Raw genomic sequence first — 27,793 nt, 5'->3', positions numbered from 1 at the left:
GTGTGGGGTGTATTTCCATTCTTCTTCCAAACACATCCAGCTGATTTAATGTATGAGTGTACTAAAGGAATTTCCCATAGAGTCTCAGTTCTGACTCTACATAGTCAGAACTGAGACTTGAAATGTAAATATGGATTTACATTTTTGTAGTAAGTAATCAATCAGACAATTTAAAAGTCACATACAATCAGCAGAAGTAAATCAGTTACAGAGATTATTTAAGCCAAGATGATTTAAAAGCCAGATGATTGAATATTTATCATTCATTCAGGACCAAGCCATTGACACCAATTTTAGCACTTGCAGAAATTGAGGGCAATAGATCGCTTCTCCATGCACCCTGATCTTGACAGATGTCTTCCTCTTCTCTAAAAACACCCAGTTGTGTCTTGCACTATACTGTCTTTGGCGAACCCATTTTGTAAACATCTTCATCATTGAGGCCTTTGCTTTGAAACATGGCTTATCAGACACACTTCACAGATCCTCAAACAAGACAGTCCCTTCCCCCAATGTCAACTTCAGACTCCCCCATCCCCTATCTCCACCCAACATCCCCAAACCCCTTCCTCAGTTTTCCAGATGTTGTCTCCAGTCCCATTCCCGCCGAGTGCACCTGACCCCATTGGCACGGCTGTGGCTTTGGTTTACATATCAGCTCCATGGCGATGGTTTCTCTGCGGATCCATTGCTGGATGATAATCTGTCTCCTTCCTATTGTATATTTTGCCTGGGTGACCTGCCTGACCCCTGCGCTGCCGCAGAGAGGTTCCAACTGGAAGAGCGTCCCTGTCAGATCCTCTGTTCTCACAAGCAACCAGCTGAGTGTTTTTACTATGTACATTCTGGCTCATTGGTTGGGTTCATTGGCCAAAACAAAATTAATATAACACACACATGCGCACGCAGGCATACAGACATACACACACATCAAGGTTTGTTATGATCCTTGGAATGTGGTTTTGAGATGAATGACTAGATGGGATTGCAGTAAGTCCCTTTATAGGCTCACCCCTTCAATATATTCCACCTTGGTACTTTTGTGGTTTTTGAAAATAGCATGCACAAACACTTTGAAAAAGAGTACTCTAATTTTTTTTTTTATCCAGGCTCTGAATCAATTGTTTTCTGGAGACTAGGAGCGCAGGCAGGATAATTCCACCATATGTTGGTCGCTTTCCTACACTAAAGACAAATGTATGATGTGCCGCAACATAAAAAAAAACGAAACATAAAGACAAAAGCTTCGCTTAATGGTCTCATTTTCACCTTTTATGTCTTGGCAGATGGGACGTTGGCTTGAGTGACCCTGTCAGACATGGGATCCTGGGATCCTAATGCTCAAAATGGCTCACTGTATAAGTTTGCGGTCACAGAGACCCATATAAAGGGATAACTGAGTGATGAAGAATGCCTTAATGGACTGCTGCTAGTCTCCATGGCTGAGCCACACTAATGGACCTCTGTTTCACAATGGAAATCCTTCAGCGAACCCTGCAAGTTACAATTCGTCCAGAAAGGAAAGGAACAGGTAACAAAACAGACATAAGGAGATTACCTAATACACATACTGAGGTGTTTAATAAATAACAACATCAATATCATCAACAACACAACAAAAAAGCGGGATTTCTTTTAAGCATACTGTATATACACATATATATATATATTTAATATTTTATTTATTTTTTGACTGTATAAACTATATAAATATGACATGCAGTCCTCATAACTTAAAACGACCAATAATTTACAGCGTGAGGTAGGGTGTGGGGGTAGGGCCTTGGAGGACAGGCGTGTGTTGCTTGATGGGACATGTCCTGGCCAGATTGGCAGTAAAGCTGTGGTGATTGGTAGGTGAGTGAGTGATGGAGGGGGAGGGGAAAGGTCTGGTCTTGGGGAGGGCTGCAGCAGCAGTGGTCAGCTGTCCTGATCTCAGCCCTTCCACGATGTGCGGCTGATGACGCACACGCAGGCTGCGTTGATGCGTATGTACCGCCAGGTGATCTGGTTCTGATAGAGGGTGAGTGCCCGCACGAAGGTGTGCGTGTTGGTGCAGTAGGAGTTCCAGAAGCGGGTGTCGATACCCCGGCAGCCCCCGGAACCTGTCCTGACCCTGCCTTGGTTGCCCTTACCCCCTTTGCCCTTGCCCCCTCCTGCTCCTCCCTTTCCCCCACCCCCGCTGGGCCGGGTGCTGGCGAAGCGGCACGATGTCTCATAAAAGAGCTGCTTCTTCACCTGGTTGTTGATGCGCACGTCTGGCAGCACCGTCACCTCGTTGCCCGCCATGTCCGTGGCGCGGGTCTTATTGCTCACCCAGTGGTTCATGCTGTCACACACCGAGTACTCGCCGCGGTGCATGATTTGCTCGGTGGCCCCCCGTCGCACGCGGGGGTCCTGGTCCCACCCCAGCCCTTGCCCCCGCCCCTGGCCCATGCCGGCGGCCAGCCTGACTGACTTGCTGTCCGGCGGCACCACGTCGCTGAACAGCACGCGGGGCGAGTGGTAGCGGCGCTTGTTGAACAGTTTAGGGTCCACTGTGGGGATGAGTTCAGGCCTGGAGTCTGGGGAGCGGTGCTGGCCGCCACCACCGTGCTTTGAGTGGGAGTTTGAGTTTGAGTGGGAGTGGGACTGCGAGTGCGACTGCTGGGCTGTCGTGTGGCGTTGCTGCTGCTGCTGTTGGTGGTGTGTGTGGTGCGGGTGATGCATCGGCGGCGTCGGGGCGTCCTCTCCCATGTTCAGTGCAGCCTGGACGCTGTTCAGGAGGAGCAGGACCAGCGTCAACGACCTCATGGGCACACGTCCTGAGCAGAGTCAGAATTAAAAAAAGAAAAAAATTTAGAATGACTTTATGACTTTTATTTATCCTAACAGAGTGCTTTCACTATTAGAGTCCCTCAAGCGTACTATGCCAGTCATTAAAGGCTGTCTGCATGCATGAGTGGCTATGTTTATAATGGACAGCAATATTAACCTGATTAAAGCACAGGGGTAGGCTATATGTGGGGGAGTGCATTTCTTCTTTATGATTAAAACACAATTTAATTCTGATTCTTTGGGCAATTGGGCATTGTGATTTTAATTTGCATAAAATAATGTCCTTCGGTTTATATGCGGCTAATACACAGGAATACACAGGAAGATTACTGCACACCTTAATGCTATTGGAATTTTCACATTATTTTGTGACACATGGCAGTTGCCAACTAGAGACGATGCTCTTTAACATGCGAACAGGAATATGAATGGAATATTACATAAGCAACTGATGTAAACACCATGAGTGAAAAACCGTCTTATTTAGATCAGATTATTGCAGACAGTCCATGTTAACATAGTTAATGTTGTGTTGTGGTTGTGGCATATGTGGCTGGAGCACCTGTGGAATGTCTTCAGGTGAAGAGGGACCCTGAGGGCTCCTAGAGCCAGTATCCGGAACAGGCGACTCCCCAAGCGCCAGCCATCAGGACCACCCCTGCTCCTCCAATCTTTACCCCGCACCTCTGTAAGACACACACACACACACACACACACACACACACACAGACACACACACACACACACACACACATAAATCCACAGCCACATGCACACACACACACACACACACACACACACACACACACACACACACACACACACACACACACACACACACACACAGAATGTGTGATATTTAGCACATCGTAAGATAATGTCAGCAGTGGCATGTAGACTTGTTTTAAATATGTTTCATTCCAGTAAGGTAGTTCAACTGGCCAACTACAAATATGAAATGCTGGCTCTGAACAGAACAATACCATCTGTATGGTTCCAGTGACTGGAGCAAACAATAACAAAAGCCAAAATCTGATTGAAAGCAGAAATAATCGATTTTCCAAAACAGCCTCTCAAAATTATGAGTAGAATAACTTTACTCTAATCTAGTCGTATGATGACAATATTGGATCTCTGAAACATCTTTGGCCAAATTACGAACTGAAAACCTAACTGGAAACTGATGCATTCGTTGTAGGTCTTTCACTGTTCCAGTCTGGGTTAGATGCAGAAAGAGAAGCTCAGCTGGAAACAATTAATTTTACAGTACTGATCAAAGTCTCTCAGAGTCTCTCTCAGACAAGGCAAGATCAGAGCTTTTGTTAAATGCGTGAGGAAAAAATTTCTCTCCAAAATGATAGATATATTTTTTCACAATAATCCCTTGTGAGTACCATAAGTACTATAGTGAATAATAGCCATTTCTTTAGGGAGTTTTATTGTAAATCGGAATCTATAGCCGTTCTACACTGACTGCCTCAATCTCACTCGTGTCTGCATGAGCACAAAACTTCTTCTGAAGACTTGAGGCATTTTCTATGAATCAGAATGACCTTTGAAGCAAGTTTGAATTATGTCATTCTTTTGTGGAGATCAGCTCTAAAAGATATGTATTGTGGCCTAAAAGTGACTTGGCTAGTAAAGTGTCAAAATGTACTAGCCAATTATGTAAATATGTTTTGATGCAAATAAAATGCTATATGTTATCTGTCTGGCCATTAGTCAGTGCTGTGTTCTTATAACAATGCTTGCATTCTCTAGTAGCAGAGCTACTTTTATTGTTTTTCTATCCTGAGGTAGCAGTACTTTCATTGCAATCAAGATACTACATTGTGTCTTGTTTTTAAGTGAGAGTTGTAAATACAGAGATGATTTGAGATAATTGAGAAACCCCTCTGGGCAGAAAAAAGGCCTTCTACCTCGCTCAAGTGTGTGAAGGCCTGTTCATAGTCACAGCTTAAACCATCCCAATGTCTGGGCACCACTTGCTGTTTATCGCCTCTTTCACCAAGAATGGGAAATGTGCATTTACTTCAAACTACCTCAAGTGCTTCACATTGTTAAAGAAATGCATCCTCTTTTGATAGACTACAGTGACATACTCTCCTTATAGGTTCTTGAACAGTTCTGTAACTCCTAGTAACTGTTTACTTGAATTTCAAAGGTGAAACAAAGTATGCAATACAACCTTCAACACATGAGTTACTCTTAGGTTCAAATTTATAAACTTCTGTGCCACCACTTTACAGAATCCTTACACACAAATGCACATAAGCCTGTTGCCCCTTTTACCATATTCTATTGTATTTGAAATGATTTATTGTTAACTTGTTTTCATCCAATACATTCTGCTTCATGGATACACACCAAAAATATGAATAAAATATGGCTGATTACCCATGGCTGATTACCCTTCCTGAACAAAAGCAGTACTTACTCAACATGTCCCATCTGTTCAACTTAGAGTCAAAGACAGAGAAATGCTTAAACCTATATGGTTTTACATGGTTATAGCCAATGTAGGCTATAACAGTCTAAAATCAAACAATAGATTGGATTTAGGCAAGTTGACTTAACTGATTGTGGCACTTACGTATAATCACATTGAAAGATGAAAAAATAGTGGGACTTAAAAGCATAATGGTTCAGACTTTTGAACCTCCAATTCAATCCCTGGGAATATGTCCAAGACAGTTTAAAGAGAGAGTTTACGAGTTTTAAAGTGATATTTGTGATAAGAATGGACTCCTTGGGGGACACAGGCATTGAGATTAACTACACCCAACAATCCATCATCCACCCATCTGAGACTCCTCTTGTGTTGGACCATGACTTTATTCTCTCACAAGCTGAGCAAAAATGTGCACAACCCTTTGTGTAGTATTTTGGATAGCCTCCTGCAAGTTTATTACCCTGTTGCTATCATTCTTTACGTTGCCTGGGAGAACACATGCATTTCATCTTCTTCCATTCATCATTTAGAGCCCTTGGACACAGTTATGGGTGAACAGAGGCTCCCTCTAGATAAAGAAGATCTACCTCGCCCTCCGAGACTTTTTTTAATTCATGGCCTTTGCCTTTTGCACACAGAGTACAAAATATGGGGGTCCTGGCTTGAAATATTGCCAGTAGCGCAATCCTGGCCACCCACAGGCAGTGACCCTGACCTCATTAGTTCTAATGGGCCTGGTTCGCTGAATGCCATCTGCCAAGACTGACAGCCAACCCCAAGTGACACAAAGACGCTATACGCCGGTCCCCAAACGGTTCCCCGAAAGACCTGCGCCACATTCATATGGTAAACCTCACACACAATCGCAACGCTGCGAGTAACCCAAGCCATGTCCCCCCCCCCCCCCCTTTGAAGAGGCTTAGGCCCGAGGGTCAGCGTTATCGGTGGGCCACTGGTGGGTTTTAAATGTCAAAGTGCAAGCCGCTCACCTCCTCCCCGAAAGCCAGGCCCTATTCATGGTTACCTGCCTTTGGGGAGATGAAAGCGGCACACTGAACAAGCGTCCGAGGTACAGAGAGATTGCGTGCTGTTGCATCGAGATCTTTGGCTTCACGCTGACTGGGAAATCCCCAGAAGTTTGATATGTGTCAAGGTATCAAGGTGACGAGCTGAGCTTGCATACGCTGTATGTATAACACAAACACTTCCCTCAGTCTTGCTGTAGGTGCCTGAGAATGCATATCCCAGCAGTGTTTTTCCGTTCTCCTGAGTAGAAAAACAGAGTAGAGGGAATGCTTCTTTTATGCGTTCTTGTGCTGGTGATCTGCCCCTGAGTCTGGAGATGTTGTGGGTGAGGGTGTCTCAGTGTGTGAATGTATGGATGTTCCACTGGTGGATCATTTAATGAATGGGGTTGTATTATACTTAAGAAGATAAAATAAATAGAAACAAGTCTGCCAATAGAGGGCAATGTCGACCTGAATTCCTTGAATACCTCAAGTTTAGTTGTGAAGTTCATTTTCTATTCTCTATCTAATTGAAGGAACGTGTGTGTGTGTGTGTGTGCTGCATACCTGTCGAACCGTTGGCCTGTTGATGTGAAACTTGGCAGGTGTCTCGCTGCGGGCACGAGTAAGTGCAGTGCCAAGTTTGACTTTGTTGTAAGATATCGGTAAACATATCAGTAAAATAAGGCACACATTTGCTTTCGACACTCTATCATCCTATTTTTAAGGCAGGCGTACCTGCAGGCATGTAGTTGGGCTACGTTTTTTCTACAGGAAGGGCATGTTTGAACGGGCACTGCACTAGTAATCACAAATGAGAAGATTTATGAAATACCAATGCTCCTATGGATCCAGCCGGGTTCTTCCTCTCTGACAGGAAATCCATAATCCAGTTCAGAGTTTCTTTTGTTTTACAGACTCTTTGCAGACAAAATATTAATTTCAGCACTGATATCTTTCCAGAGACATTCGGAAATCAAGAAATTTGATACAGTTTGTATGTTTTGAACAGATGGATTTGATCTTGTTTCTTATTAGGGTGATCTGACACAGATGCCAGACTGGCTGAAAATGTTCAAAGCACTTATACTGGGAAATATATAAGATTCTGACAATGCAGTGAATAGCTAACATATGGAAATGAAAAATTTAATATTTTATATGCTAATAACATTGTCTTTATAGTCCACATGTTTACAACACATGTGTCATCGGTATCAGAAAGACTATGAAGTATAGTGATCATATAACTGACAGACTTGCTGTGCACCACATGTTGCGCCACACTCTGTAATTGCATAAGCTGTTTTGAGAATAAAATGAATAGCAGACACCATCACTTAATAACATATTCATCCTTCACATAACAATATTAAAGGAATTATCCGGAGTAAAATGCACTTTAGATCAATTTACGGATGATTGGGAGTACATACGTTGAGTTGACATCAAAATCATGTCATTCGGATGTGTTTTGAGAAAGTTCGATTTTACCGTTTTTAGTCAAAACTCGTTAGCCTGGAAGTGACCAGGGCAAGTCATTTCGCCGCTACAAAACGCTATTTTTATACCTCTTCTACAGTTCCAACCAACATTACACTTACGTGGTAGTGAGTAGAGGGTCCCTAAAGCCAAACCGAAGTACCCCGAGGTCTTTATGTGGTCGGATAGAGAGTCCAGAATGAATTTCATCAAGCCAGTACCTTTCGAAATGTTGCTGCTGCAGCTTTATGCCTTTAGGGGAAAGTCCGTAGAGTCGATTGCCGAGTGTGGGAGTAACACGCTCTCACAATTTCGTCGCTGTTTTTAAAAAAAAAAAAAAACATAGTCCAGTCCATACAACTTAATTTCAATTCTGAAAAGAAATACTGGACTATGTTTAAAAAAAAAAAAAAAAAACGGCAACGAAATTGTGAATTTCCAGAGCGTGTTACTCCACACTCGGCAATCGACATTTCGAAAGGTACTGGCTTGATGAAATTCATTCTGACTCTCTATCCGACCACATAAAGACCTCGGATACTTCGGTTTGGCTTTAGGGACCCCTCTACTCACTACCACGTAAGTGTAATGTTGTTTGGAACTGTAGAAGAGGTATAAAAATAGCGTTTTGTAGCGGGCGAAATGACTTGCCCTGGTCACTTCCAGGCTAACGAAGTTTTGACTAAAAACGGTAAAATCGAACTTTCAAAACACATCCGAATGACATGATTTTGATGTCAACTCAACGTATGTACTCCCAATCATCCGTAAATTGATCTAAAGTGCATTTTACTCCGGATAATTCCTTTAAGGATATTCATCGGAATCTTGGAAGGGAACAATGTTTCACTTTCCATACAGTATGGTGTTACATGTCAATATGACATATTTTTTGAGAGATGTGAAAGTAGTTAATTTTTACAATTCCCAGTGGTTAGGTTTTAGTTTATTTAGTTATTGTTTTTCTATCTTAAGGTAGCAGTATTTTCATTGGAATCAAGATACTACATTTTGTCTTGTTTTTCAGTGAGAGTTGGGAAATACAGAGATGATCTGAGATACAGTAACTGAGAATCCCTCTGGGCAGAAAAAAGGCCTTCCCCTCCCTCAAGAGTGTAAAGGCCTGTTCATAGTCACATCCTAAATCATACCCAAGCGCTGCTTTCTGTTTATCGCCTCTATGTCACCAAGAATGGGAAATGTGCATTTACTTCAAACCTTATTTACCTCAAGTGCTTCACATTTGTTAAAGAAATCCATCCTCTTTTGATAGTTTACAGTGACATACTCTACTCATAGGTTCTTGGACCGTTCTGTAACTCTTCGTAACTGTTCACTTGAATTTCAAAACAATGACCAGATTCGATGTCAGTTCTGGTCATGCAAGTAAGTAAGTAAATAAGTCATATTTTTAAAATTTTATTTATATAGCTTTCTCTTCACTGGTGTCGAGTCATATTTTAGGTGCTTGTTAAAAGGTGTGTTGTGAAGGTGTTGTACCAATAGACTTTGCCAGTGCTCAAGGTGGTACAAGCTCAAGTGTACAAGCCAAGTGTGGAATGTAACCCCATATTTGATTCTCTCCCCCACACTTCAACTTTGCTTTTTTTTGCCAGAGTTTCACATCGACCCTCACGAAACGAGGAAGAGCCCCATGCTGTTTCGATTATAGGTTTCAGCAAGCGCTGCAGGATCAGCAGGTATGCGGTACAATCAAATGCCTCAGCGATCAAACAGAGCCAGAGCCCATGCCGGAGACAGACAGCCGAGTTACAACAGGCGTGCAACTCAAGCGTTCCGTTCGAAGTGCATTTGCTGCAACAATTAGCTTCTACTGTAATCACTTAAACTGGCTACACCAGACGTGACAGCGCATTGCACGTTAAAAAAAAGGTAGACCAGTCTTCTAAAACCAATTGTTACGCTTGGCGAATGGGACGCTTCAGTTGTATGCTCGGTGTACCCCTACTGTGAGTCTGCCTGTCCATGGCCCAGTTAGGTAAGGACCTGAACCCACCCTCTCTCTGATGTTATGTGGTCAAGTCTCCACCCAGAGCTGTAGTGCAGAGGAGCTCCCCTCCACATGTGCGCCTGATGTAAACACACACTCACTTGATTGATACAGGATGACGAAGGGGACCCGCTATTTACATTGCCTGGAGTGCGCTTTGTATTTTAATGCTAAAAATATGTGGTCTATGCGCTCCAGTGGGTCGCCTGTGTAAACACTGCCCAACGTGAACACTTAAGGTCAGAGAGGTTGAGCGGAGCAGGTTTTGACTTAGTGTTAATGGTGCTTTCTTGGTATCTGCCCGTTCCAGTGCCTGGGATAGAGCCTTGAGGCTTATGTTTTTAGTGTTTTTTTAGATGTGAAAAGAGTAAAATGAGTCAGTCTATCCTCAACACACACACACACACACACACACACACACAGAATATATTTAGACGTAAAAGTCACAATGTTTCCCTTTCTATGTGCTAAGGAAAACATTGGTAGGGCAAGCTGGCGGTGTTGTGGCTAACACTCTTATCCAGTTTTATCAGTGTTTATGCTTCCTGTCATCAAGACCACCCTCTTTGAAATCTCCCAGTTAGCATGTTTCAGCTCACCTTGGCATAACAAAAGGGTGTTAAGTCTGTTAGATATCTGCTGGTTTGTCACACATTTCAGATATTGACAAATGAGGACATCACAGCTCCAAGTTAAGCTGAAATTATTATATATTTTTTATCACACTGGAGATGTCAAATGCAACAGGTTGGTCAAATAGGGCAAATTGAAACACTTTAATGGAAATACACCTTTCCTTAAAAAAATATGCCAATTACATATTGATATATTGACAAATTAGGTTATCTGACCTTAAAGTTAAACACAAGCATTTAGTGGTCTTTAATAATGCTAACAAGAGTTTTCATCAAAGGGCACAAGTGTGTCAAATAAAAAAGTGAATGGACATACAATTTCCTTATAATCAAAGGACATCTCAGATTTGTATATTTCTAGAAATTTAATGTTATATAATTTTATCATGTGAATTTCTGAAAATAAAAATAATGCAATCAATGGAGAAGAATAGGTTTCGCGGTTAGATTGAAATGGGGGAAATGCCCTGGATAGATTGTCATTGTTTAGCATCAGCGTGCAGTATGGAATCTTGCAGCCCCCTAGGGCCTCACTGTAAATGAGAGTTTGATTTGGGATGTTTGCAGAACTGCCTTTCATGGCTTTAAATTCATGCTTTCTTCTGTGGAAGATGACAATCCACTGAGCCATATGGTCCATGTTTACTCCCTCTATTTACAGCACGCAGTACATCCATAGTCACAGTGAGTTCAAATTAACAGAACTGAGGAACTTGTAAAGCAGAATATTAGATGAGAATTGTACTGGGAATCTGGTGATGCACGGAAAGATTGTGTCAGTGTTTGCTTTTGTGAATGTGTGTGTGTCTGTGTCTGTGTGTTTCATGTACATGTGTTTGCCTTTGTGCTCAGTGGAGTCCACACTATGCATACAGTTAGGCCTAGATAAATCATATTCCACTTCCTAAAGGAAACATGGCAAGGGTGCCATGATGTATTTTATAATGGCAACAACAGCCTGTTAAAAGATTTGGCCGCATATGTCAACAGCATGTTCTACAAAAGTACACACCTCTTCACTGGTGTTGACAGAGGGAGGGAGATTATGAAGCTAAGAGGTGGATGGCTACTTCCTTATCACCAGGTGATTGGGGGGAGCAGTTAGGGAACTACAGAGAGAGAGACAGCAGGAGAGAAACACATGGCCCTTCTACCATGCTAACAATAACTAACGCTCTACCTTATAAGAATGACATTGTCCACATTGTACACCACCAGTACAACGACTACTGTACATGAACAATATCTTTGGGTATCACTTTCAGAGAGAGTTTGTCAATAGTAGAAATACTGATAGCCAACCAGACTCCACTGAATTGAAAACATTACATTAATGAACATGAAGAATATTCCTGAGAAGGACATTCATATCATTAAAGTTACAGGTTTATTTATAGTTGTCATTAGGATGGCTAAGACCAGGCCAGATAGTTGGTCAGTGTGGACTACCATATCTTTACCATATCTTTATAGTTTCAGTCTTATGTAGTTTCGTTTATCGTTTAAATAGCTGCGCAAAGAGAGTAGGGCAGACAGACAGACACAAACAGTAAGACAGCAAAACACAGAGAGAGAGAGAGACAGATATACAGACAGAGTGAGAACGACAGATAAAGAGATGTGGAATGAAAGAGAGGGATAAAGAGATAGATAGATAGATGCCATCCCTTTCTCTCTCCTTGCCTGAGGGAAAGCCCCGAGGGCAGAGGGCGCAGCTCTGAGCACACTGCTGTTTTCTTCGCCCCACTCATCAGGAGTAATTACTTGACCGTGTCGGCCACAGGGACCCTCCCTCACACAACAGTGCTGCTCTGTGGAGTGCTGCTCTGCAAACCTACTGTACTCCGCCGGACAATAGCCACTCTCATCCAGCAGCGCAATGAGATGAAGTTTCCCATTGTGTGTTTTGGGGGGACAAGGGGTGCGCATGGACCCCTGTCCGGAGCGGGGATGGTTATGTACGCCCCGGCAGACATTTGCGGACGTGTCACGCATGACACAATGTCTCAAGCATCGCCTCGGGATTCGCCACGCCAGAAGTTGTTCTGCACGGGCCCTTGATCAAAGGGGCCAAGTCAAAAGACGGAGTGCCCACAAATGTTCCTAACAGTGGCTCGTATGTCTGGACGCTCAATGACGATGAATCAAATGAGTTATCCACCATATGCAGTTTACATTTGACATTTGAGAGGGCTGATTCTTCAGACTCCTCCATAGGGAACTAAAGTACTGCAGCGCCCAGTGACATTTCAATTTCTTGCACTGTATATTATGACCTGAATGCATGCAATGCACACAAATGATAAATGATTTTCAGTCAGTGAGTTCCTCTGCATGAGGTCATGTGCAAACATGTGAAGTGTTCACTTTTCAAGACGCCTCTAATCTTTCTTTGTTTAATTGGCAACTAAATAACAGAGTTAAATTGAAGTAAACTAAAAATGTGTTTGTTCAGTTGCAGATTGTCAGCTATTAGTTTGATCTCTGACATAGATGTAAACTGAAGAGCTGTGGGTTTGGAATACAGTTCGAATACAGAATGCAGTGTTTGTCAGCATGACAGCATGATGTGTTTACAAGACGAGTCACAATGAAATATCCCCTTCACTGCATTCTCTCGTCGTTGTATGCTGGTGATGCCCACACTCATAGGAAGAAATCACAGGAAATTACTGATGGGTTTCCAGCAGACTGAGCTGAGTAAGCTGCCTCTGGAAGCTTGTTAGCTGATGTTCATTATGAATCTGATGTAATACGAAGCTGGACTTTTTCATGGATAATATGTTTTCAATTTCCAAAAGCAAATTATCTCTGATGAGGGTTCAGCCCTTAATCAAGTCTTTTCACAAGGTAACGGATCAGTGAAGATCTTCTTGGATAGGCTAAATGAGGAGGAACAGATATTTCCCTTAGTTGCAGACGTGTCAAATCCTTATCACTGCTTGTGCCATTGTTAAATGATTACCAGACCTCCGCGTTCAAAGTCAAATACCAACAACAGCACTAGAGCTCTGAGTCCCTCTCCGAACACAATAGCATGCCAAGGCAACACTGCCCAGCCAAGTAGTCGAAGATATTTCAGTAATAGCACTATAGGTCTCCTCCAAGTTAACCATTTCCTCAAAAGTGCAGTGCCAATTTTCATTTTAAGGAATGACAAGATTGGAAACTATGATACATCACATGGGTATAAGCTAACAATGAACTCATTATAGAGGTCAGAAAATTAGAAAGAAACTCTTGTCATGACATAATTTGTTTTCAGCTGTCACACAAATTATATATAATCATTTTGTCAAGTCTTGCTAAAAGCCACATAATGTAGTGTAAGGCTTCCTGTTTTCCATGGGTGCTGAACCCCAGAGGCAGGACCTCCTATACGGCCCTATTCATAGCGGTCCAAACAAAACAGCTTACCAATCACACAGATGTCAATTGACAGGAAATGCTTGAAACCTTTTGCTGGCTATAAATCATTTTATCACACAGTTCCAAGCTCTACTGTCAGTGGATTGCTCTAGAATATTTTCCTCACTCCTTACCGGTCGAGCACTGTTAAAAGCTAAAGGACAGCTTCCTGGATGAGTAGACTGTTAATATCATTGAGATGTTTGCTTAACAATGAAAGCAGATGGGTTACAGCAGACTGTCCATTCCCTGTCTTGGCCAGGTCCTCTGCCGCGGTCCATTGAGGATAATTAATCTCAGTCAAAGTTCCAGATACCATAGTGGACATTGCACGAGTTGTCCCCAATCAAATCATTACATAATGTGCATGTCATGATGTGTTTAATTTAATGTGTATTAAATACACTGTATTTAAATGTTGTATCAGCGATTTCAGGCCCAAAAAAGGCCCAAACATAAACGATCACATTCATCTAATCTTTCCTAACAATCCGCTAGTTGCCTGCTCCATAAGCAGGCTGTCAAAAAACCTGTCTTTGTAGGCAGCTTAGGCTCTGAGATCTGTACACAAAAACAATTGCTACCAACAAGGGTTGGCAACCCCTCATTTCAACCAATAACTGACGAGATGCGCGTTTAGGAGAGTTTTAATTGCACAGGAGGGAGGGGGAGGGAGTAGCGAGCTAGCTCTCTGTTTTGTTTGAACATCAACAGAAGTGACGTATCCCCACTATCGCTGATACAACCTTTAATGTGTAAAGAATGTAAACAGAGAGAGATGCTTTTTGTCCTCACATGCAGCAGGATAGCTGCAAAATAGTGTCATGAAATGATCTGCTAACCTTACAAATAAAGATTCTAGAATCTTTGCTTCAAATCAAGTGCATATGAGCTTAATGCGCACACAACGGAGAGGGAGAGAGAGAGGAGCGGTGCATTTGTGCCTGAAGCGCATCCAAGACAGAGAGCATCCTGGTCTGTTTTGCTAAATCAACCAATCAGTTTTCAGTGTTTATATCTCTTTTCTCCCAAACATAATTAATCAGTTCAGTCAGTGTATCTAGGAACAGAAGCGTCATGGCAGCGCCAGTGCCCCTCAAAAAGGATGATTTAAGACCCATTTCACATCAGACTACACAAAGGTGTACCCAATTGTCTCAAAAGATTAAAACATAATTATAATCTTGCACACTGCACTGTTTGTAACAGCGACTTTAGCATTGCTCACGGCGGGTTAAATGATTTGCAAAAGACTTGTTGAGGTGAGTTTAACAAGTGTAATTTCATTTGCATATTACTCAGGCCTATACAAGATGGCTAGTTGCCAAGGCTACATGAAAAAAAAATCTACATATTTTACTATAACAATTTCTATCAATAGGCCTTCCTTATTTGGTGTACTGAGACATTATTGAACAAACATCTGAATTTCAGTATCTAAGTAGGTTAGGTTGGGATGTCTGCTATACATTGCTGTTAAAATGCACTTCCAGTATAGTGAATATTGGCAAAACCGGTTATCATTTTGTTGAGGCGTTGGGGATGTTGTCGGCAGCTGCTGAAAGTAACTAATAAAGTAACTTGTAATCTGACTTAGTTACTTTTAAAATCCAGTAATCAGTAAAGTAACTTGGAGTAATCAGTAATCAGTAATCAGATTACTTTTTCAAGGTAACTGTGGCAACACTTAACCTGTCAATAGCCAGATGAATTTCGCTCCGCCTAGCTCCACTCATCCATCTGGAACCGATCCATTGAAGTGTTGCTTCAGAAGGCTGGGCCTAATCAAACAATGCTTGCATATGATTGAATAAGCCACTTGTCCGTCATCTATTGACGTACTACTTCAACCACTCACATCGAAGCCAACCCGTGACGCTAATAACAGACTCACAGTCGCTTCTACGCTATGTCACATCTATGAAACTCCCGCCCTGCGTCCTGATTGGCTAAACCATAAAGTTGGTTGGAGAAATCACTCTCAATGGAAGAGGTCCCAGATGGATGTGAGTGAAGCTAGGCGGAGCTAAGCGGAACAACATTCATCTGGCTAGGGTCAGGTTAGGCAACACTGCCCCTGAGTCGAAACCATGACCTCGAACTCAAAGTTTGGAATGACAAATGGTGGTGCAGCCAGCCGCCTCTTTGTGTCTGAGGAGTTTTTTTTATCACACACACACACACACACACACACACACACACACACACACACACACACACACACACACACACACACACACACCTTTGTAGGAATTCTTGTTAAAGTGAAATTCACATCTCCTGACAAAAATCATTTTTATTTTCATTTCTGGCTTGCTATTGTTGGGAAAGCAGCCAATAGGACATGACTTATTCAAAATACGGCCCCTTAGAGTGTATCAGTTTTCAAGCAAACAACAACATTTGACTGCTATTACTGTAGAGCGCATGACTGGAAAAGTAGGCTTTTGCAGGAGAGAACACAAATCATGTAGGTTGTTTAAAAAAGACAGGATGCCAATACAATTCAGTCTTGTTAGGCTGTATCAAAGCAGGGCTGCAGTGGGCTATTTGAGTATTCTGAGTGGAATTGCTACAATTCATGCTATACTGTGAAAAAATGACAGATCAGATAAGATGATGCTAAGGTTACATCTGAAGTCTGGTGTGTAGACTAGCCTGTCAACAGATGATTTGTGTTAAATGAATCACTCACAAATATTTAAATGCTGGCTAGCGTTAGTTTTGGTGGTCTTTTGGCTGAGCTTGAAACATAAATCTTGCCCATAAAAATCAGTAGTCATAGTTCGAATTACAGGGGGTACTGGGGGGTACTATACCCCCCCAAAAAGAGACAGAAATATCAGTTTTGGGGGGGTCAGATAATTTTTCTGATATTATGAAAAAATATTACAGTTGGCTACAATACAAGTCAACTCCTATTTTCACTAGGAAAAGTTTAATGTAAAGCGATTTCAGACACCCCTATTATGGACCGTACCATTTTTAACCACCATGGTGCTAAAAGAGATAGAGAACGACTTCAAATTCTCAAGCAAGTGTCAACGACGTTGAATGACAAAGACGTAGATTCCTCCAGTAGCAGTAAATGTGCTATTTTACAACCTTCGTGTATTAACGTGTTTTGTTCTTTCATAGCTCACGTCACGTCTTCATACATTTAATTACCGGCTACTATACCTGCTACTTACTTACCCACTGAGGCTAGTAAAGTGGACCTTGGTTAGTTACCAAGGTTAGTTAGCAAGATAATTCTCTATTTAAATAATTTATTATTTTACATTGTGGTGAGGTAAAATCGATTGTCATTTCCAAGAAGATGAACTCCAGTCCATAGCCTAGGTGTCCATTGATTCTCATTTTATCTTGAATAAATTATTGCGCCCTTTTGAATTAGTTTGGCACAGATCCTGTGTTGTTTTTATTATGCACAAGAGGGTCTGATGTAGCTAAGCCTACATAACATTAGTGATACCTGTGGAAACATAAAGAGCCAAGTAGCCTAGGGTAAATAGTACATGCTAGTATTTGAATTTGTTTTTAATTGGTTAGTAGGCCTATTGTTTTTACATTCTGGTTATCGGATTCTTGTAGGTTACCGCTCTTATGTGGTAGTATGTTTTTTCATAGTAGGCTATATGCTCCTTAATCACATTAAAGATTGCTTAGGTTTCACATATCTCTAGGCAATTGTGTTGATTTGACACTGACTACCATAGACTAATGGAAAATTGGTTTCTGTTTATACAGTAGGCTAGGCCATATTAGAGGGTTGGATCTTACCTCCAGGTCTTATAAAATCTAAAAATAAACCAAATCAATATGTCATGAAATAAGCAATAGGCTTCTTGTAAATATAGTACTTTTACTAGTAATTAGAATGGTATTTCAGTGCACTGAACTTCTAACTTTTGAGAGTTGATCAAAACAGTTATCTTTTGGATATAATAACAATGAGATATTCTGTAGCCAACTGATTATCAGTTGGTCGCATGTTTACACCTTGTATGTGTGTTGCACAACACATGTTGCACTTGGCGATCACGATGGGGATTGATATGGACCATGATGGTCATAGAAGAAGTGAAGGAGCAGCACCCCCCAATTATGGTGGGGTAATTCGCACTCTGTCAGTAGTGACACATGAGCAGCCTAATGTAACAACGTGCATTTTGAAATTGTACTTCCCAAGTAAGGGTACGTTCAGACATGGCGTCTTTTTCTAACAAGTCATGCAGACTACTTTTCCAGTTTAAAAAAAAAAAAAAAAAATCTGCCATTAGTTTTTTTTTCCACTAAAAGTTGAACATTTCTCAACTTTAAAAACAGCTCCAAGCTGCAGAAAACGTCGCCGTGATCACATTTTAAAAGAAGCCGAGGATCGTTTTGAAAACACGGTCTACTCCATATAATTATAATGCAAAATGGACGCCAATATACTAACAAATATCATATGATTTGTTGTGTGTTGACAAAGTCCACAAAACATATTACACATGTTTACTGAAAGAAAACTTTTTTCAGCTGCTTTCATTAGTATTTGCATGTCATCCATTGTATACCTCTGTGTTGACAAGGGCATTTCACAAGGGCATTTAGCATAACATCCACAGCACAGGTGTTTTATGTTTTGATGATATCTTTCATCTTACTAATTGAATGTTATTGATTAATATATAATTCATTAACAGAATCCTCTTACTGATGCTTTAGATATGACTGCCTACACAGGTGTCCTTTAGTATCTTTATTTAGTGAGCAAATTGAAGGTTGTTCAAAACAATTCACCACTTAAATGAATGGCAACTATCAAATTTATAGACTTGATTTATTTGGTTGTGACATTAACATGTGTCTTTCAAACCATCCATAACTTGGGAGATAGGCTTTATTACAGAGTTATTAATTGATGAAACCATTATCGAAATATAATTTAATATCAGCTATCCTCTAACAATAGATAAGCTTATTGATTTAAAGATAAATTCTACGTCCACCTCAGCAAGAGGGACCTTGATATGGGGAGAGTGAAGAAAAAATGGTATTGTTAAATCACACATATATACTGGAAGTTCATAGATGCCTTATGTCATTTAAAATAAAGACTTGTTCTCTTGTACTGATAAGCTTAGAGATGTGCAGTTCACTGCAGTTTAGAATGTTTTAGATTTTTTTTGAATTTATACATGTTTACATCTTTAATCAGAAACAAAGCCAATTACAATAACATCAAAAGCAAAATAATTTTCAATGCTGCTGTATTGCTAGAAACAGTTGTCTCTGCACAGAGAAAAATACTCGGCCGGGAAATGCAACATTGAATAATTACTCTTGTCCTTGGCATCTTTTTCTGTTGAAGTGCTTGCATATACGTTGTTAATAGATATTTAAGTGACTGCAATGCAGTCTGTTTTCTGAGAAAAAAAAGTTTAACTTTTTTGGCTAAAGACAACTGAAATGTTCTCAATAAAGTATTCATTAAACTGCATTTGCCGACTATTTTCAGAAATCTTGATTATCAAATGTATTCTCTAAATACTTGAGAAAAATCAGTAAAAAAAAAAACAAAGACAACGAAACAAACAAAAAACAAAATAGCAAAAGCTCAACTTCCCTCTTTTAGCCAGAACAGAGGCCACGCATTGGCTTGCTTCTCCCTACTGAGACATTGCTCAATAGCCTGTGAATTTCAGAAGTGTGACCGTGTTTAATGTTCTCTTAACAAACTCTCCCAGAGCATATCACAAGCCCTGAAACATAACCCAAAGGATGCCAGAGGCTGCTTTGGAACGGTTGAATCGTGCTCTTTTAGAGGTTCTTACTACATACCCCTCACCCCCACCCGTGCCCCCACTCAAAACGCTTTGTGGGTGGTGGGACCTTGAGAGCCTGTTGAACATCTTTTCCAGACTGCTGCCATTTCACGACCTTGACATTGAGCAATGTTCTCATGACAAGCGTGTTCGTTTTTTGGCAGTAGCTCTGCCATAATTCCCTGTAGCTGGTGAGAATTTTATCTTTCACAGTGGAATTGGGAGAGCGACATGTAGACAAGCATGCTCCCTGTGCACACTGTGAATGAGAGAGGAAGAGTGAGAAAAGAGAGAGAGAGAGAGAGAGAGAGAGAGAGAGAGAGAGAGAGAGAGAGAGACGAATGGTACCTTCACTCAGAAGTATCTAACTTCTCCCACAATTGACTATTTGCCTTTTTTGGAGTTTTTAGCCTTTCACAGTGTAGCTAATTGAAACCAGTGGCCCTAGCACTCAGTCTCACCTTAACCACAATGCCCAACTTTACCATCACTACAATACATGCATGCTAGAACTTCTCTGAACATGAAAATCCCCTGAGATTTGTGCTGGCAGTGAATTCATTTCTGATCATCTGATCCTAACATCTGATCCTAACATGCAAAGCATTTGCAGAGCCTATTCTACTGCAATAACTTGATGTGATGTGACTCAAAATGTATTATTATTATTATTATTTTCTTCTCTATTATTGTGTTAAATGTCTCAAATGTAAAGCACGTTGAGCTGCATTCTGTGCTATACAAGGTGCTATACAAATAAAGCTTATTATTACTACACAAATAAAACGTATTATTATGCTAGTGGTATGTTAAAGGAGTGGCTTTTATTTGCTGGTCCAAGTTTCTTACAAGCTTCTACAAACTACAGTATATTGCATTAGATGATTAACTAGATGTACCGCATAGCGGTACAAAATATGACCGCCGCTCAGTCCTGTACATCCGTTCCGCGAACATAAATCACACTAAGCAATTTGTATCCATCTTCTACTCCACCCACAGTCTTGAAACTTTGGTGTATGCTTGTTTGGCATGCCTGTGTGTGTGTGTGCGGACCGCACAGCAAGTAGCCTGCTGGCGCTGCGAAGGTGAATAGATTTGTAGCACTAGCCAAAAAATTTGAAACATTGTTATAAAACCTTTAAAATCTCTAAACAATCACAAGTAGGGCAGTTCATCACAGTTCATCCATTGCAACTGGACTGATGAAAGGCCATGTACACCTGTAGGCTACATTGTATTTAGGGAAAGCAGAAGGTATCAGTTTTACTTTTTTTTACTTTTTATTTATTTATTTATTTATTTATTTATTTATTTATTTATTTATTTATTAACAAACAAACCAATCCCTGTCATTTCCATGCAGTTTTCAACAGCTATCAAGAAGAGAGGTCTTGCCATGGATTTTTGTGAATGTTTCTTCTTATACATATGCACGATTTTAGTCATCTTTAGGTCATATGATATTCAACTTTATTGTCAATTCACAAATTAAATACCAATAGTCTAAAACGAAATGCAGTTTTACATCTAACCAGTGGTACAAATAACTGACATGTCTAAAAGGGCCTTAATGAAATGCGTCACTAGACTGTTCACATTTTAACGGGCCAAGTTGAGAGCTACGTCAGTTATTGTTCATGGGAAAAATACTGATGGCCGTGGACCACTGGTTGAAAACACCTGGCTTACAGTATCAAGCGGACTTAAGCTGCCACCTCTTGGTGAAAAGTTGTAATACATTTCTCCCAGCTGCATGAATCACAGAAAGCGCGAATGAAGTGGCCACTTCTAAATGGGACCCACTGTACAGTAGCTGAAGGTCTGTGGCTAAATCAGCCATAATGAAAGTGTTATCATTGTTTGGATACTTACCCGCTTTTTAATCGCATAGACTACAACTACCAAGCTGGAATCAAAGCACATCGATTCACCTCTCACGGTCACACCCTAAACAAGCACTTCAAACAAACAAACAAGCGTCACAGTCTCACGCATGTATAGCCATAGGCAAAACTGTATCAGACGTAACATTAGTAACTCATCCATCGCACAGAATGATTTTTGTAGCACGTGCAATAGGTACAGTCCTGCCCTGGATACATCGCTCTAAAACATTTGGTTTAAATGGAGATGTAGCCTAGATCATCACTGGTGCGTTAATAAATCTACATTGTGATGAGTTGACACAAATGATTCACTTTTTTATGTAGTCTAGTCAATTACGTCGTGTCAGCCCTAGTTACTTTACTTTGAGCCATCCTCTTCTTGTTTTTGTGGTCTTACTGTAATGCAACATTTTACAAAGCACTGACAGGGCCACCAAGGACTGTGAGCGAATAAACAGCAGAAAAACCTATTTAACCCAGCCTGTTTAGGATGCTTCATAGACAGGTTATCTTTCAGGTAGGCTAGGCCTATATTTTCCATTAGAAAACCATCACGTTAGCGAACGCGTTGTGACTAACTCACTTAGCTCCTGTAGGCTATATGGTCAGACAAGAAGATGACAGTCGAAAGATACAATTACAGCGATTTGCTTGGTAACCGCATTTATGGTTTTCTACAAATACACTGGCCAATAATCAAATTGGCCTCCATCACTCAACCAATGCTAACGGTAGGCCTAACATTATTTTACCTAGGTTGTAGGTATACAACTTGTATAAGATTAACGTACCTGCAGTTAAAACCAAGCATGTCCGATAAACATTCTCAGGTTTATTTCAATTTCAAGAAGAAATGTGAAAATCACCCTACCCTTATTAGACGTTCTCTGCGGTAAACTACAGTGTTGTCCTGAAGCGTCTTTCCAACCCACTTTAGATTAACAAAATTACGTCTCACTGCAACGATGCGCCATCTGGTGGACAAACGACTACGTAACGCAAAAACTGGAAATGCTGCCAAATGATGATGAATATTTGTTTTTCCTTTAATCCTACTGAATTTGTAATTATATATCGGCCGTTCTAATTGCCGATACCGATAGTATGTGCGTGCCTGTGTGTGTGTGCGTGTGTATGTGTGTGCACCACCATCTACAGGCCAATGAATGTACAGTCACTAAATGTACACATAATTTCATTTTTTGCCCCCCCCCCCCATGGATGAAATTCTACGAAACTTGGCATACCCCCAGAGAATGTCAGGCTAATCATACACATACAATTTGGGGCAGTTGTGAACATCTTAACTGAAGAGAGGGGCGATTAAAGCAGAATGATATTGCATTTTCATTTTTTACCGGGAAATTGCAAATCACAAATGAGTGATTATGGGCTAGGTTGATGTGGGCCCTTGAGACCAACATACCATAAAAAATTCTTCATCCTCGGTGCCACGGTTCAGGTAGTTATTTAGGAAAAACTGGGGCCCAGCACGGGGTGGCCCCAGGGACCAAACTAAATTTTTTCGTAAAAGTCTAGGGGGGCTACATACCCACCAAATTTCATGTGCCCCGGTGTTTCGGTGTCCCGGGTATCGTTGACCAAAAATTCAGGAAGTAGATGACAGAAAAAAAAAAAAACTTTGACAATCCCTATACCCTATATGGCCGTTTCGCTAGCTTTGCTAGCTTCGCTAGCGGCGGTCATAATTATTCTTTTCAGTGGACTTTGTGATTACACTCAGACCACATTTCCTGAGAAAAAAACTGAGCCAAATTAAAAAAAGGAATAAGAGGAATACATCACGATGACAAAGTAGGTTAAATGAGCAGACATGCTTAGTCATAGGAGAAACGGTTGAGTCAGTCGAGACACAGTTGAGTCAGCAAAGCCTTGGTCACGTGAGCTGCTCTCAAAGGAGTGAGAGAGGGAGACCTGCTGTTTTATAACCCTGTAATAATACCTAATTAGACCTGGGTGGATGGAATCCATGATGTGTGGTTGGCTGCAAGCGCAAAAAGGTCACGCCATTTGAACAGTTACATATTTTTCGTACTGCAAAGAAAGGTAAAGATCATTGCCATATGTTTGCAGTCAAAGATTCACACAAAGGGCCTTGTGCATTGTGAGGAAATGTTGTTGAAAAGGGTATGGTTTTTATATCAGGACATCCTCAGTTGTCAGAGTCAGGTCTCAGGGCTGCATGATGGGCTATGCAGGTCTCTCGGGAAGAGATTCGTTTATTGTGTAATATTTGCTGGAGAAGAATACAACTGTTGTATTGATGCATGCTGGGTTAAAGCCCAGGACCTGTTTTTTAGAAGTCTAAACACAATCTGGTTCTCAAGTGGAATAGAGTCAGTGTAGTGCATTTGGCTCCGAAAAATGCTTTGGCTTTTTGGTGCACGTAACTAGACTGTGTAAATATTTGTAGACATAATACAAATAATACAGTATACTGTATTAATAGCAAAAAAAATCTTGCTTAAAACACAGAAAGACTAACTGTGGAGTGTACCCAATGCATTGGACTACTTTATTGCAGTGCATTTGGGAAATATCTTTTTACGGTTTTCTAGCGGATCCTGTAGAAGCTACACATAATATGCTCTCTATTGCGTCTGAGGATCTGCAATGCTCACAGAGAGAGAGAGAGAGAGAGAGAGAGAGAGAGAAAAACAGAGAGAGAGAGTGAGTGAGAGAGCAAGAGAGAGCAAGCGAGAGCGAGTGAGAGCACGGGTTTCCTCTGATCCTTCTGACTCTGACTCACCTCACCACAGTTTTGCTTTCCCTGAAATGACAAGTCTGTGCATTGGCCCTCCATATGGGCCAAAGCCAGTCAACAGGGAAGGAGCGGCAGACTCAAAGCAATGTACACACAATGTACAATGTGGGTACATTTGTTTGTGTTTATGTGTGTGTGTGTGTGTATGTGTGTGTGTGCTTGTGGGTGTATTGTTTGCATGGAATGTGTGTGCACCTACAGTATGTTGTGTGTGTGTCTGCGGTATGTTTGTTTGTTTGTGTGCATTGTGCACTTCATGTACAGGCAAGCAATACACAAGGTGTCATCATGAAACCGTGGCAAAGCAGATGGCTTGCTCAGACCACCGTTATGCGTCTGTGGTCACCATTCCATTTTTCATACACACACACACACACACACACACACACACACACACACACACACACCACCCCCACACACACACACACACACACACACACAAACACATCAGTGTTAAGTCAACACTCTTTCGTCTGAGGATTGTTATGATACCAGTCGTGCCAGACCAAATGATTTACCACTAATCAGTGGCTGGTGATGGGACACAGAAAGAGGACACCCCTGGGCTGTTGAAACAGACCTAATAGTGATGAGACATACTGTTCGCAGGCCGAGTGATGTGGATGGCTTCCAAGAAGGTTGTACAAAAAAGAATTAATGAAATGTGGGATTAAGAAAGTACAGTGATGTGCATCGGTATTTTTATAGGGATTAGGTTTTGAGGGAAGATGAAATTGTTCCCTTATTCAAACTATAAGACAGGTGATGTAGCGTGCAGCATGATGGAGCAGCTTTGGAATGATAAAAAATGATGACAGATGAAACAGAATAAAGCAAAACATTATTTGAAGCTGGCTGCCCATGTAACAGTGCTCTAAATGCTCAGAATATCAGAGTGAAATGTACCATGTCAAAGAGCAGGTGTTTGTGCTTAAAAAAGACAATTGAGTTGTTGACTTTGTTAATGAGACACACTTTCTGAAAGAGAGCAGAATGTTTCTGAAAGCCTGTACAGATGGCTTACTTACGACAACACTACAACTCAGATTTATTATTTTTCACCTGACTTAATATCAAATGCATTTAATCTGAAATGCATTCAATCTGATGATAAATACATATTTATAGAAATAATGATAAGATAGCAGATACAACAATACAAATATGTAACACAAATATTTTTTAAGAGGACAATACTACAAATTTAAAACATGGATCTTCAAATTTCCGTAACACCTCATGACTGTCACATCCAGTAAATTGAACAGAGTGACAACTTCAGTCTTCGTCTGAATTCTTTTGTCATCCATAAGGCAGGCAGACCGGCAGGGAGGAACAAAAAAATGTCCCAAAGAAGAGTAACATGTCTGGTAGTATTTCATTAGCTTTTCCCAGCCAGCGGTCCAGTGATCATCGCAGGGAGTGTTCTCTGGCTTTCCCTCCCTGTTGACAGCCCCAAAGGCTCATGTATTCTCAGAGCCTTGACCTCTGTCTCAGGTCACCCCTCTTGACAAACACAAAGGAAGCTCTTTCCAAAAGGGAGTTTTTCTCAAAAGGGTTCAACATGAAAAATCATTTCCCTCTGTTTCCCATACATTTATCATTGTCTCTTTCTCTCTTTCTCTCTCTCTGTGCATACATTGTATTTAAAGTTAAGTGCGGATGGAAAGGGACATCTGATATCTTTGTCGCTCTGTCCACTGTAACTCTGAAGCCAGCACTGGTGCGCCCAGGTGCTTTTAGCCGAGGAGCGTTTGGCTGTAGTCCACGCGTGCCGGTGAAGACCTCATTAACACTCATTACTACATCCAGCATCGATTGTGCTCAGATAACCGCTCACCGCAGAACTGACCCAGCTCTGCTCTGGAGTTATACGCTGCCTCTTTAGCACCGGAGCGGGGCTGGACGCGTGTACAGGTTGGGCAGCAGCAGTGCGGGATGGTACCAGAGCACTACAAAGGGAAAGCTTTAATTCAGGCTCAATGGGAAACCAAAGCTGGCTCATTAATAATAATTGCAGAGATCATTGTATGAAGGGGAAAAGGGCCACTGCCCATCTGCTGTGGATGAGGGGTGAGAGATGAGGTCTGCTTGGCCCTGATGACTTCAACATGTTCAGGCTCTGGGAAGGATGAGCTCAATGACTTAATAGGAGACTCATAATAATATTAATTTTTACTTGCAGTCTTTGAATTTGAATTTGTTAATTTTTCTCTTACAATGTTGCTAAATTCAAAAGGGCTGGGAAATGTAAACAAAAATATATAGCTGTACATAAGATGCAGTGACATAATTCATAGAAAATGTTTCAGAACAATTTAGAACATTTAAAAAGAGGCTCCAAAATGGCAGAAGAAAAGTTTGATATCTGGCTCCCCAGAGGCGCCTATTCCATTAAACTTAAGCACCGTTCTTAGTGGTAATCTAAAATGGATTTAGTTGTTTTTTCCTTTCCTCGTAAAAAGCTCTGTAACTCGCGGGAGCTGATGTTTCCCCCCGTTTCAATGCATGTGCAGTATTCCACAGTGTGAATACCAGCTATGAAGCCGACACGCTAACAACTGCCCCCGCCCAGATGAGTATGATAAAGACTGAAACATGTTCCATGTCTGTGCTGTGCTTGGAGCAAGGCTGTGGCTCTGAGAGAGAGAAGAGAGAGAGAGAGAGAGAGAGAGTGGCGGGTTGTGTAATATGAGGAGGCTGACGGTAAGATGTACAGCGAGAGACAGAGAGAGAGAGAGAGAGAGAGAGAGAGGGAGAGAAAGAAGGAGAAAAGTAACCTGATGTCCCAAAGGTCTATCCCTTGAGAAGAATGGGTAGGCAGGGGGTGGGGGGTCCATTGAACTCTACAGAATTGCCCCAAACAGCCACCAACACCACCACCCTCCCCACCCTGCTCTCCAGCGCAGTGCAAACACTTCCCAACCAGTAGCTTCTGGTGCACATTTAAGGAGAAAGTCTATAAATTACATGACTGTTTCCTCTCTTTTCAATGTCCAGTCCAGACTTCACTGCACTCTTAACTAAAGAACAGAGAAAATGCACTGTTCTACATCTCTTCCTCTCTCTCTCTCTCTCTCTCTCTCTCTCTCTCTCCCATTCACACTGTTCACTGTCTATTCTGTTTTACCTATTAAAGAACTTTCTTCAGCACTGAGCTACAGGTATAAATACACAGACCTGGAAATTATAACTGGAAAAACACATTCGCTCAACTGACAGGTATACTGTACGTAAACCCTCTCTCCAACACAACTTTTCCCCTCACAAGCAAAAGTATTCCAAGAGCGAGATAGCATCAGTCACTCTTACCTCAGGTCTATTTTCAACTCTCGGGTGGGTCAAAGTCAAGTCCCAGGCAAAGTTTGGCAGTATATTCCACCTTCCACTAGTCCAGGCAGTGTATCCGTTCAACCCCAAAGCCCAAAGTCCAGCAGCTGACTCTTCTTCTACAAATGACCATTCAGGTAGAGTGCCATTCACGCAGGCTCTGC

General features: G+C 41.4%; 1 protein-coding gene across 1 annotated transcript; it reads right to left on the bottom strand.

Annotated features, from left to right (window-relative positions):
- Positions 1 to 1,685: 1,685 nt before the first annotated feature.
- ngfa (nerve growth factor a (beta polypeptide)) lies at positions 1,686 to 27,793 on the bottom strand. The gene is made up of 3 exons (XM_048241781.1): positions 27,612 to 27,793; positions 3,380 to 3,503; positions 1,686 to 2,804 (listed from the first exon to the last, which is right to left on the bottom strand). The coding sequence occupies exon 3, from the start codon at positions 2,791 to 2,793 to the stop codon at positions 1,936 to 1,938; it is 858 nt and encodes a 285-aa protein (XP_048097738.1). The 5' UTR covers positions 2,794 to 2,804; positions 3,380 to 3,503; positions 27,612 to 27,793; the 3' UTR covers positions 1,686 to 1,935.

This window comes from Alosa alosa, chromosome 4 (assembly GCF_017589495.1).
Source record: "Alosa alosa isolate M-15738 ecotype Scorff River chromosome 4, AALO_Geno_1.1, whole genome shotgun sequence".
Taxonomy (NCBI): domain Eukaryota; kingdom Metazoa; phylum Chordata; class Actinopteri; order Clupeiformes; family Clupeidae; genus Alosa; species Alosa alosa.
The sequence above is the reverse complement of the archived record's forward strand: the minus strand, read 5'-3'. Positions and strand labels throughout refer to the sequence as shown.